The sequence below is a fragment of the Portunus trituberculatus genome, chromosome 39, assembly GCF_017591435.1.
Source record: "Portunus trituberculatus isolate SZX2019 chromosome 39, ASM1759143v1, whole genome shotgun sequence".
NCBI classification, from domain to species: Eukaryota; Metazoa; Arthropoda; class Malacostraca; order Decapoda; family Portunidae; genus Portunus; species Portunus trituberculatus.
This window is the reverse complement of record NC_059293.1, coordinates 15,512,277-15,524,794: the sequence shown is the minus strand read 5'-3', so window position 1 is coordinate 15,524,794 and position 12,518 is coordinate 15,512,277. Positions and strand designations below refer to the sequence as shown.

The window sequence follows — 12,518 nt, the reverse complement described above, 5'->3', positions numbered from 1 at the left end:
ATATATATATATATATATATATATATATATATATATATATATATATATATATATATATATATATATATATATATATATATATATATATATATATATATATATATATATATATATATATATATATATATATATATATATATATATATATATATATATATATATATTGTAATATATATATATATATATATATATATATATATATATATATATATATATATATATATATATATATATATATATATATATATATATATATATATATATATATATATATATATATATATATATATATATATATATATATATATATATATATATATATATATATATATATATATATATATATATATATATATATATATATATATATATATGATATACAAAACACACATACAAATTATATCAGGTTATAATATATTACAACTATGCTTTAGCAGCCCATTCATAAATAGTTGATGTCACCAATACAGACTCACTGCACATTGTTTGCATTACATCACAGGTCATAACCACAACTATTTGCTTTTGGCCTTCCTTGGGCAAACTGAGATTTATATTTTAAGGAATATAATTTTGTTTTCTCTTTTTTTTTTAGCAATACAAAGTGGCAGGTTCAGTGAATGAAAATTGTATGTTACAGACTTGCAGCATGTTTTGTCCATTATTGATATCTATTTTCACTCTTCACTGCAGCAAAATGATTTCTAGCTTTATTAAAAATATATTGAATATTCTCAATGAAGTTGTAAAAATAATATAAATTCTCGAGCATGCTTTGATTTATTCAATAATTTTGTACAGTTCTATTTAAGTAGACATGCTGTAATTTCTTTGATAAATTTATAAATTATTATAGTAGTTTGTATGATAAATTTATAAAGTAAATCATTATAGTGGTTTGTATGGATTTTAAGAAATTAATACATAAGGCCATTCTTGGCAAAGAAGTATTAATACATTTACATGTATGTATATATCCTGTCAAATAATTACCAAAAAAATAGTTTATTTCATTTTTACATTTGTGCCCCAGTCAAGCTGAAAGCTAAGACTGCAAGACACACCTAATCACCGCCCTCTCACACACACACCCACACCCACACCCACACTCACACCCACACCCACACTCACACCCACACACACACACACACACAAAAACAGCAACTGCCTCACCCCATAAACATTCAGCATAAAGTTATTAAACTGTAACAAATTAATTTACATTTGTTTTAACTGCAATCATGAAGCCACAATCCAGACATTACAATGAATATTCTCCAGTCCACTGCCAACTCCTTTTCTCATGACATAAGAATGGGTAAATTTTAATACTGATGCAATGCAATTCACACTAACAATGGTGATGTTAATGATACATCAATGATCAAAACTGCACACAACTGAACACTGGTGATCATAATTGCAAGCTTCAACTCACTACTCAGTCAGTTTGTGATCCGTGCCAAGGTCAGCTGATGTTGGGCACTGCTTCCCATCAGTGTGAACTAAAGAAATGAAGGAAAAGACCCAACACCACAAAAATAAGACAAGGAGAGGCTTCCATACAACAACTACATCAAGGAAGTATCACGTTTTCTTTGCTAGTAGGCTGTTCTTGAACATATCATTAAACTTTTTATTCTCCTTCTTGAGTTCCTGGTCCACTGCCACCATCAATTTCCTCACAGCCATGTCTGTAAGTACAAAGCACCCTCATGAATTCCATCTTCAGTCAAACAGAATTTGAGATAAGCTATTGTATCAATTAATGAATAGTTTTACAAACAATGAAGTGGTAATAAATTAGAATGTTTAGAAATGTATCCCATGTTATTGCTCTAGATTCAGGATTTCTATAAATTAGTTTTCAATTTCCCAACTGTCAATGGATTGGCTGTTATTCCTTTTTAAATCTCCAGACAACATGGAATGATACTCAATTCTATATCAATCATATCCTTTTACTCAAAGAAAACTTCCCTGTCAACAAAGAAAAAATCAGGTGCTCACCTTGACCCTCTGCTATCTGGTTTGCCTCCTTCAGTGCAGCCTTGGCAGCATCAAAGTCCCGCAGGTTGTGATAGGCCAGGCCAAGGCGGTACCAACCCTTCACATTGCTTGGCTGCAGTGTTGTCACCTCCTGGCAGCACTCAACAACCCTTTCATATCTCACTGGTTCCTGCTTCAGCAGACAGGCTATGGAGGAAGACATTATTGTTATTTCTTTTACTTATGCAGGTGATGAAATATAGATAAATTAACTTTATGCAGTGCTGCAACTGGTGCACTGTCACCCACTGTAGATCGTGGAATCATTCCTGCTCTGGTGTGAGTAAACTCTCACCATGAATACCAAATCTTTTTTTTTACTTGTACTACAACTGACAGTTTAAGATCCTCATGATAAAACAGGGGTGTTACAATGAGGTGTTCTTGCTTTCTTTTCTTTTTCCTTTTTAAGATGGCCTGGGAGTAATGGATTTGTTGCATGCCACTCAAGCTCCACTAAGTTGAAAGGCCTACATCAACACATCAACATCAATCTGTATCCACACGAACTGGTACATAACACATACCTGCTATGTTATTGTGCAAGTCAGCAGATACCACCTCCAATGCAGCCTTTGTTTCCTTGGAGATAGTTGGAGGTGGATCATCTGGGCCAAGCAGTTTGTTAGGGTTGAGGTCCTGGTTGATCCCCTTAATGTACAGCAGTCCACTGAAACACAAGGCAATGGCATCTGCTCAGAATAGCTACCTACTGGTGGTGCACTAGCCTACCATTGAGGCCTCTCTCTCTTTTTATTTTTTTAAGTTCCTAGAAACTTACTATATTGTTAAATTAGACATTATATTAATTTGGTCTGAAACATCAATATGAGTTTACCTTACACTTCCAAAATCACAAGGAATGATGGTCATATTTTATACAAATGCAAGATTAAATCAACAATTTGCACATGATTTCACTTTAATGTGCATCACTTACACATAAGACTGATATACATGGAATCTATTCTATTTTATGTATTTGTGGGAGTATTTAATCTGCAAAATGGAAGTTGGAGTGGAGAGGAAGATAGCCATGACATGAAACCTATTTTCAAAACCTTGATAATAATGCTGAAATGAAATACATAACAGCTCTAGCTAACCACCTTAAGTGTGTATTTCATAATAAAAACCATGAAACTTAGTCACAGTAGTGACTAGATGTTATTTTTACCATCCAATATAGCAGAGCAAGATATACAAATAATGAAAACTGCCTACCTTTCCTGATTACATGTGTATATCAATAAGTAAAATTTGCAATTCTGTTATCCATTTTTTGAGTCATGACAGTATGTAAAAAAACACTTTAAAACAATGCACTGAAACAAAAATAGAGTGGTGTTGTACCTTTCAACATTTACCTATGATAACTCTTTATGGCCTTCTTGATTTGCTGCTGCTTGAAGTGCTCATTACCTTTCTCCTTGAACTCCCTTGCCTGGCTCAGCTTCTCTTTCACTACCGCCTCCACCGCACAGCTTTCCACAGCTGCCATCACTTGCTCTCTCGATGCTTTACTCCCTAAGGTGATGAGAGACACAAGGCCAATAAAATGACAAACATATAAAGGCGAGGGTAATGTTTACTATTAAACTTTGTTAATGACCCATGACATGACTACTTATTGTGATGGTATTCTAATTGTACTTTATGGATAGGAAATTTTTTTGGGGGATGCAGGCAAATATTGACTCACTGATACTTTAGAAAATCAACACATCTCGCCAGAAACAGAGTTAGGGTAGGTTTGATTTAGTTTAAGGCTAGGTTAGGTTTAGGATTAGGTCAGGCAAAGGAAGATCCTCTGTAAATTTTTAACAAAATTAGGTTAGGTTAGGTTAGATTAAGATTTGGTTAGTAACCCTTGAGGATGTCCCACAGAGTAGCTGGGGTATTATTGCAGTTTCAACCAATACAACACATGTAACTATACTCATTCTCACGGTCTAGATCACACTTCTATGAGCATTTCTAACACCCATTTTACCCTATCAGAAATTAATAATAAAGTTAGGTTAGGTCTACGAGCATTTATAACCCCATTTTACCGTATCGGAAATTAATAACAAGGTTAGGTTAGGTTTCCCAGGAAGTCCCCAAGCATGTTAGACAAAGGGAAAAGAAATATAAGATAGGATATATTGGTTGAAAATGCAAATTTACTGCAGCCGGTTTGGTTAATTATCGCTGAATGTAGCAAATCATTGGCAACGCTGCTAACCTGCAATTTGTCTAACGGGCTACTTTATATCAATACTTATTTTTGAAAAAGCCGAAAATGATCTTTTTTTTGCCTTCCCCACCCGAAAACCCGGCTTCCCCACAAGGTCCCAAGCTTGCTGTTGTTAGGAGAGAGTTGGTGATAAGAGAGAGGAAGGACTTGTAAACATTTACCACTATTACTTTTAGGGCGGGGAAGAAAATATTTGTTGTGCCTTTAAATTGACTTTTCGACAGACCTTTATAGTTCATTATTTACGAACGCTGTGTCATCCTCTTCATGTTTATCTACAAGCCATGCATGCATTCCTGCCTGCCGCGTGAATAACAAAGTAGGTAGTAATGTCATCTCACCTTAATCACTTGTTTTTGTCGAGTCCAATCTCTGCGCAGTGACATTCCGGCGCGGGGTGCCCAACACTGCGCAAACCTTCCCGCAGGACACTGTAGGGCTTGTTCAATGACTTTCCAAACACAAGAAGCTGAGGAAATAAAAGAGTTAGTATATAGACGTTTGGCGGCAGGGAACAATCTTGTCATCTGTTAACATTACAATAAAATTCACCAACATTGTCATCACCTACCTACCTACCTTATCTCCTTAACTACTGTCATCATCAAAGAAAACAATGGATAAATTTACTTTATTAAGAGAGAAATAAAGGAGCTAGGTACTAAATAAAATCTGGCGGCAGGGAACAATTCTGTCACCTATTAACATTATAATAAAATTCACCACCATTATCATAACTATCACCACCAAAGAAGACAATGGATATATTTTGGTAAGAAGATAAAAGAAGAGGGAAGGCAAACTAAGATATTACACTTTCTTCTAAATGAAAAAGCAGAGAAGGAATACATAAGTGACAAAAGCCCCGTTTAAAAGCTAACACTCCTCCTTCACCATCACCATCATCACCATCATCATTTGAGTGCTGGGGAGTGGTGAGGGAGGACGCAGCTGGAACACTCGAGGTAAATATGACAATTTGAAGCCTTAAAATACATATTTCAGTGCCCGGGGAGCGGCGAGGGTACACCTGGCGAGCTGAGGGAAGAGAAGGCGGCTTGATGATGTCTTGGAATAATTCAGAACTGCGTGTGTTTCTCTAAATTTGTAGCAGATTATTGTGTAGATTGGCGCGGTATGGCGAGTTATGGTGCTTATGCTTATGCTGTTTGTGGTGCTGGTGTGTTCTGCCCCTGTGGCATGATGCTGAGGTAGCCCTTGTGAGGGTTGATATGGAGATAACAAGGCTCTCCTCCCGAGGTTAATGCATACATGTATCAAATTAAGGTTGCACAACATTATGCAGTGTGTCATTCTCCGTAACTTGTTAAATGAATGAATGGTAAGGTTGAAATATGCAAGAGGTTTTTCCTTTCACCAAGTGTGGTTGTTTGTCACGTTAGACTTTATAGTAAATGCGAAATGTGGTCTATTTTGGTTATCCTGTCTAAGTGAAATAGAACTGAGTCTAAGCTAACCTAACTGTTTCTAGCACAATGTGTTGATTTTCAAAAGCATCAATATGAGTCAGTAAATAGCTGACCCCACACACAAAAAAAAATCACAAACGTTAAGTATGGTACAGTATCATAGCACATTTTCCATCAATTCCCCCTACTGTCGCCATTCTTTACCTGCATCGTCAAATAGAGGCAAGTTATTGTCAGCTTTCATTGTCAAATAAAAACATTTGTGCTTATAATATAAAGATATACAAGATAAACCTTTTGGCCAATTTGCAGTTTCACCCAGTCATGGAATCTGATGTGGCTGATGTTTGTCTGGTGTGAAATGTAGCAAATTGATTGATGGCATATATATATATATATATATATATATATATATATATATATATATATATATATATATATATATATATAATCAACAATCAATTTATTATATTTCTCACCAGAAAAAAAAACATGAGTCACATCAGAGATTCCATGGTTGAATGAAACTGCAAGTTGACCAACTTTTACATTTTTCAAAATTCATCTTGAATCAAATAAATTTTATATAAAGAAAATATGAAATTATTTGATTTCACATGCTACATTTGACTTGTGGATATATAGCAGCAAACAGTGGCTTGTCTGGTTCGATAGATGTTCAGATTTTTGGAAGGTCTGGGGTTCTCTTCTACATGCTGAACACCGATGTAACTTATTTGTTTTGCCTACAACTTACAAAACCTGGAATAAGTCTTGTGTGGTATTAATGATGGTAAATAACCTTGAGGAAAGATGCTGTGAAGGAGGCAACAAACTGAATACCTAACACTTGATTTTCCTTTCCAGATGTTTGTCAAGCCGTTTAGGATTAAATCACAAACACAGCTTAAGGGTTCTGATCGGTGAGTATTACACATTTTACAGCCTCAGTGAATGTGTGGTGTGCTGTGTTGAACCAAGTTTTTGAAGGTTGAGGTTGAGAGAAAGAGAGAGGAATGTACGCCTCCATGCCAGACACTGTCAGCTCTGTTATGTGCTCAGCACACAGAGAACTGGCAGGTCCATCCACCCCAGTGACGATGCGCCCCAAGTCCATTCGCCCCATAAGTTGGGGCACATCTACTCGTGAGGAAGTTGGTGCGCCCCAACTCTCATAAGTGCTATACTTCGGACTAATGGCTGAATGAATAATTTAAGGGAAGTTTTTAATCGAACCTAACCTTTTTCATAATGCGCTTATGGTAAACCCAATTGTTTTGAAACATAATATTTTATTTGAGGGGGTAAAAATAGGCTATTCTGTACATTTCTTCAAGTTAGAGTGAATGGTTGCGGAGAACCAAACAGTGCGTTTTTTTTTTTTTTTTTTCACAGACTTTATTTTTCAGTTAATTGGTTTGAAAAAATCACAATAGAAACTTTGTACATATATGCAACTTTTGTGGGAGTAATTTTTCTAATTTTTGTTTTGTTTAAAAAAAAAATCAAACATTTCTGAAAAAAAAAGTCATGCTCCGTGTCTGTATCTCGTTTTCAGGTTAGGTTAGATTAAGTTAGGTTAGGTCTGTCGCCAATGCAACTACTTGCCGAATGTTCCTATTTTGTGCCGTTCTAATCTTTTCATCTTGTTTTGTCTTCTTTTATGTTTTATTGAGTTCCTTTGAAAAAAAGATTTGGGACGCAAGAACTTAATTTGTCTTCACCGGGGCTTATGGACTGTAAAGCCTTTTTTATATATGGAAACTATTCTTATTACATCCAATTCATATTATTATTCTTTTAATTGCGAGTTCTTTCATCACGATGACTAAAAGTTTTCAAACTTTGAAAAAAGGAGTTGGGGTGCAACAGCTAAATATTCATCAGTTGGGGTGCATCAACCACCAATGAAGTAGATTCGCCCCAACTTCTGGGGCGAAAGGACTTGGGGCGGATGGACTGTAAAGCCACAGAGATGGGTCTAGCATGGAAGCATTAGTCAAGTAAAGGTAAATCAACATAATATTTGTTAAGGAAGGGAAGTATTCTGAGAGATTACAGCTGGTTTTATTGATAAGCTCACAGCACCCCCAGAACCAGTGCTTTAGATGAGTGTGTATTTTTATTTTCTTATTTTGAGCTAGTAATTATTTGCTTCATATTCTGGTCTTCATTACATACTTGCCTTTGGCACCTTCACTCACCTCTTCAAGTGTGTGACATTTCCAGTGTTGGTCTTTCAGTAAAAAGCTGAGAGTGGAGCTCGGGGAGGCATTCCCTTCCTTGACGGCAGATGACCTGACTGTCCTGGTGCCCAACAAGGAGGATGTGGTGCTCATCCGCATGTACTGCTACAAGGGGGAGTCTGTCCTCGTCTATCAGGTGTGTCTCTCTCTCTCTCTCTCTCTCTCTCTCTCTCTCTCTCTCTCTCTTTTTAATTTTCTTCCAATTCACATACCCTTATATTTGTTGTCCATCCTTCTTATTAAAGGAGTCTGTTCTTTGTCTATTTGTCCCCACCACAATTCCTTCCACTCGGCATCTATCGTTCTCTTAACAGGTAAATCTTATATTGTCCTCTCTTTTTTTGCACAAACCCTTACACCTACCATTCATCCTTCTCAACAGGTACAGAAGGAGCCTCTATTCTTTGTACTGGAGAAGGAGAAGAAGATGTACCCAACAGTCTACTTGCTGTGGCGACACCCAGATCTCCTCCACACCTTCACCACACACCCACCTGTCATTGGCGTGCTGGCTGGCGGCGCAGACCTCATGCTGCCGGGCATTGTTACCAAGGGAGAGGCAAGTGTTGGGTGTGCTGGTGTTCTGCTGCCTTGGTTGTTTATTGGGGTTAGAAGGGGTTTTTGATTTTGTGTGTTGCTTTGCTATCTTGTGTGGTTCATTGCTTTATTTGTCTGTGTAGTTCATTGATATGGTGATCTGGCCTTTGCTGGGATTTATATTGTACAGAGTGTGGGACTGAAATGACCTATAGTTGAAAATATAAGTAGGTAAATGCAGAGAGATGAAAATATGCACACTCATTAAAACATTCGCTTCCACTTCAGATGAGCCCAAAGTCTTACGGGAGATTTGAGAAGGGCTTTCCTGTGGCAGTCAACACCATAGAGAATAAGGCTCCAATGGCTGTGGGAGTCACTGCCCTCAGCTCCATGGACATGTACATGGCAGGGAGGCAGGGCCGGGGTGTCAGCGTCCTGCATGTCTACAGGGACCTACTGTGGGAGATGGGCACCAAGACTCCACCGCCCTCCCTTGGTGTGCCTGACATTGTTGCTGAGACCCTTGTTTCCCCCTCAGGTGAGTACCAGGTGCTGTCACAGGTGCTAGTGCTTGGCACTCCCTTCTCTAGCCTCTGATCTGCCTGTCAGTAGTCAGAAATCTGGCTTTGGAAAGTAAGAGCACTCATGATTGAGATTGCTGAACACTGTGGAAGATGACACAAGTTACTTTTGTTGATTGTGCCTATGGTTTAATTTTATAAATGGGTCTTATCTCTTACTGATGGGATAATTTTCTTAAACCTATCACTGAGCTAATGGATGTTACTTTACGTTTTGAGGGAAAACAATGATATGCAGAAATATTTGATATAAAAAACAAGGTTTAAATGTCACAAGTACCCTTCCTCTCCCATGCTTGTTGTTAAGAGTATCTTATAAAATTAGTTTATCCTCCTGTATGCCAGGCATCCTTCATCAGTAATGATTCATTCATGCTTTATGTTCTAAAATCTCAAGATACATGAATTGTGTAATAGAATATAGCTGTATTTGCTCCACATTACATGAAGAATATGTCATTCCATTTTGCAGGTGATCTTCAAGTTGTGTAATGACTTTCAGAGAGTGCTAATGTGGATATCCAAGAGATCAGTGACAGCAATGTGGACAAGGAGAAGGAAGGTGAGGTGGAGCAGCTGACGGATGAGACACAGAGACTGGAGCTGGAGGGTGATGAAGTGACAGAAGGTAGTGGTGAGTCAGCTGACCACCATCATGAGGAGGAACACTCACACATGCCAAGTGAGTCATGACACAGTGCTCTTACTCGCACCACACACACTGGCATATACATGACCCATACTACTGCTACAACATATTTTCCTGTATGTGTTCTTTATCATACACCTTGCAGAACATGCTGCTCCTGCTCACACTTCCTTTCTGTACATGAGCATTCCTATGCACACTTGCTTACCTTTAATACTTTGATATTGTGATATTAATGTGCAGCTCAGTAGAGTGAAAAAAAGATAAACTTGTCCTCTTCTCCACCACATAGAGAGATGTAGTGTATTAATATCCATAAAACAAAAACAAAAAGAGTATACCACTCCTTCCCTTGCAGCAGCCACAGGTCCAGAGGCAATGGACAACCTCCTACTGCACTGCTTCCTCAAGGCATGGAAAACTTCTGCCAAGAAGATAGAGATTCCCATTCTCACCAGCAACTTCTACCGGTTACACATGGTGCCGGCATGTCCAGATGGAGCAACACTGGACATCAAGAAGTCGTCATACAAGAAGCTGTCCAAGGTGTAGTGTGTGGTCTGCAGTGTAAAGAGGAGCTGCCGTAGGGACTAGGGCTGCAGGTGTCTGGGAGTTATTGTAAAGGTTGTTTGTTTGAAGAATATCTCATTTTCTTGAGAGAGAGAGAGAAAAAAAAAGATACTTGCTTCCGTTTCAAAATGTTGTTAATTGGAAGTGGAAATGCAATATAATTCACAATACTTTTCATTTAGTTGTTGTTTTGGTCAGTTTATGATTAGTATTCCTTGGATTGAATATATTCAGAGTAAACATGAGGGCTTGATTGACACTTTTCATTGAAGCCAATAATATGTTTCAGTTTCTGAATGCCATGGCCAAGAAAAATCTCATTCAAGTGAAGGAGTTCCCTAAAGGCATCGAGAACATCACTGCAATCAATTGGGCTCATGAAGACATCAAGGCTTTTGTGGTAGACCTGGTAAGTGTTGCGGCTCATCCCCGTCTGACACTTGACATGGGTTAGTTATGAAAATTCCACACTTACTGTTATGGAAATATAAGTATGCAGCATATCATCATAGTTAATGCAGCATATCATCATAGTTAACATTTGTACTTTTAAATCTCCCAGCCATTCCTGTTCATGGATATGAATTTTACTCATAAGTGTTGTAATTTTCAGGAAGAGACAACTGCCAAACCTGACCCAGGCAAGAGCAACAGTGGCTCAGGCTTTGTTCCTCCAACTATAGAGGAAGTGTACCAGGTGTCAGGAGACACTGTGGCATTCTTCAGGGCGTGTGGCTGCAGGTATGTCACAAAATGATGTTGATAATTTGAAGGAATGGTAATTGAGAAAAATTGTAAGACCCTATGTAACAAAATTATATCTATGTTTTCAGTAAAGGAGATGTATTACTGTCTGGAGAAGTGAGAACTTTGGTGACAAATTATATCAAGACAAAGGGTCTGCAAAAGGAGGGTCAGAAGTAAGTGAAATGTCCATTGTTTATTTCTGTTGGCTGATGGATTTTTTTTTTTTTTCTATAACAACTTACAAAACAAACTCTGCCAATTTCTTCCAGAGTAGTAAATCTTGACCCTGTGCTCCATGAGACAGTAGTGAACAGGAAGGAAGGCTACAAGGAAACCCTCCGCTGGGATGAAATCTTCTCCCGCATGTTGGGCAAGATGGCTCCCGCTGCAAGGATCACCCGTGTTGGCTGCGCACCCATCATCAGAAAGGGCAAGCTGGAGCCCATCGAGCTGGCGGTAGCCAAACGAAGTGGTAACAAGAAGGTGCGCGCAGAGAGAGAGAGAGAGAGAGAGAGAGAGAGAGAGAGAGAGAGAGAGAGAGAGAGAGAGAGAGAGAGAGAGAGAGAGAGAGAGAGAGAGAGAGAGAGAGAGAGAGAGAGAGAGAGAGACTGACTGACTCTCTTGAAGTATCTTAGCCACTCCTACAACTTAACATCCTCCACACAGGTGACGCTGGTATACAACGTTCACATCTATGGCATTGAAGAAGCTGAGTTTGCCCACCAAATACAAGTTGGTGTGGCAGCAAGCACAAGTGTTGGTCCTGCCGAGCACAAGCCTCAGGGCACCACTCAAGTCCTAGTGCAGGGAAATCAAGTGGCCTTTATTGGGAAACTTCTGTTAGGTGAGGCAAGGTTGGAGGATTGTAGTACCTAAAACAAGAAAGCAAGATTAGAGCTGTAAAAGTGATGGGTGTTGCTCCAGTTCTTGTTATGTCAAGCGAACTTAATCTTTCAAAGCAGGATAACAATCAAGCGTGCTTCTGTGTACATACATCTATCTACCCATTTCTAACTAAGTTCTTATACATTAATTTGCAGAAACTTATCACTTACCAAAAAAATACATCCGTGGCCTTGAGTTGGCTGGGAAGGGGAAGAAGTGAGGCTGATGGTGGAGTCTCCATGGCAGTGCAGCATCCCTTCACAGTGTCCTGACCTCCATGCTAACCATTACCACTACAATATAATAAATTATATATTATTTAATTTGTTTCATTGTTCTTTATGATCCTGCATCAAAGTAAATGAGGTTAAAGTGTAACAATAATAAATGAAAGTCTTAGTGCTTTTTACTTTACCACACATTATAAAGTCTGAGTGCTTTATTTTTACCACACAAGATTAAAAAACTAACTGTTCCAACTTGTGTGGGACTCAATACCATGCAAGTAGAGACAAGAGGGAGAAAAATAAAAAGCTGAGGTAAATTTACCCGTGTTCATAAATTTTGACAATTATGGCAAAG

At 38.0% G+C, this 12,518-nt stretch overlaps 2 protein-coding genes across 4 annotated transcripts; one reads left to right on the top strand and one right to left on the bottom strand.

The window, feature by feature from the left end:
- Positions 1-764: 764 nt before the first annotated feature.
- Positions 765-4,788, bottom strand: LOC123515407 (tetratricopeptide repeat protein 9C-like). 2 transcript variants are annotated; one of them, XM_045273951.1, is made up of 5 exons: positions 4,515-4,788; positions 3,417-3,576; positions 2,577-2,719; positions 2,011-2,196; positions 765-1,694 (listed from the first exon to the last, which is right to left on the bottom strand). In XM_045273951.1, the coding sequence occupies exons 1-5, from the start codon at positions 4,525-4,527 to the stop codon at positions 1,588-1,590; spliced, it is 609 nt and encodes a 202-aa protein (XP_045129886.1). In that variant the 5' UTR covers positions 4,528-4,788; the 3' UTR covers positions 765-1,587. The 2 variants fall into 2 exon arrangements, with proteins under 2 accessions (XP_045129886.1, XP_045129887.1); XM_045273952.1 differs by having other exon boundaries at positions 4,630-4,784.
- A 371-nt stretch (positions 4,789-5,159) lies between these two features.
- Positions 5,160-12,256, top strand: LOC123515404 (eukaryotic translation initiation factor 2D-like). Of its 2 annotated transcripts, none has more exons than XM_045273948.1 (13): positions 5,160-5,253; positions 6,586-6,641; positions 7,962-8,100; positions 8,347-8,523; positions 8,790-9,042; positions 9,588-9,767; positions 10,096-10,280; positions 10,594-10,713; positions 10,918-11,045; positions 11,138-11,224; positions 11,321-11,534; positions 11,718-11,895; positions 12,092-12,256. In XM_045273948.1, the coding sequence occupies exons 2-13, from the start codon at positions 6,586-6,588 to the stop codon at positions 12,154-12,156; spliced, it is 1,782 nt and encodes a 593-aa protein (XP_045129883.1). In that variant the 5' UTR covers positions 5,160-5,253; the 3' UTR covers positions 12,157-12,256. The 2 variants fall into 2 exon arrangements, with proteins under 2 accessions (XP_045129883.1, XP_045129882.1); XM_045273947.1 differs by having other exon boundaries at positions 10,093-10,280.
- Positions 12,257-12,518: the final 262 nt, after the last annotated feature.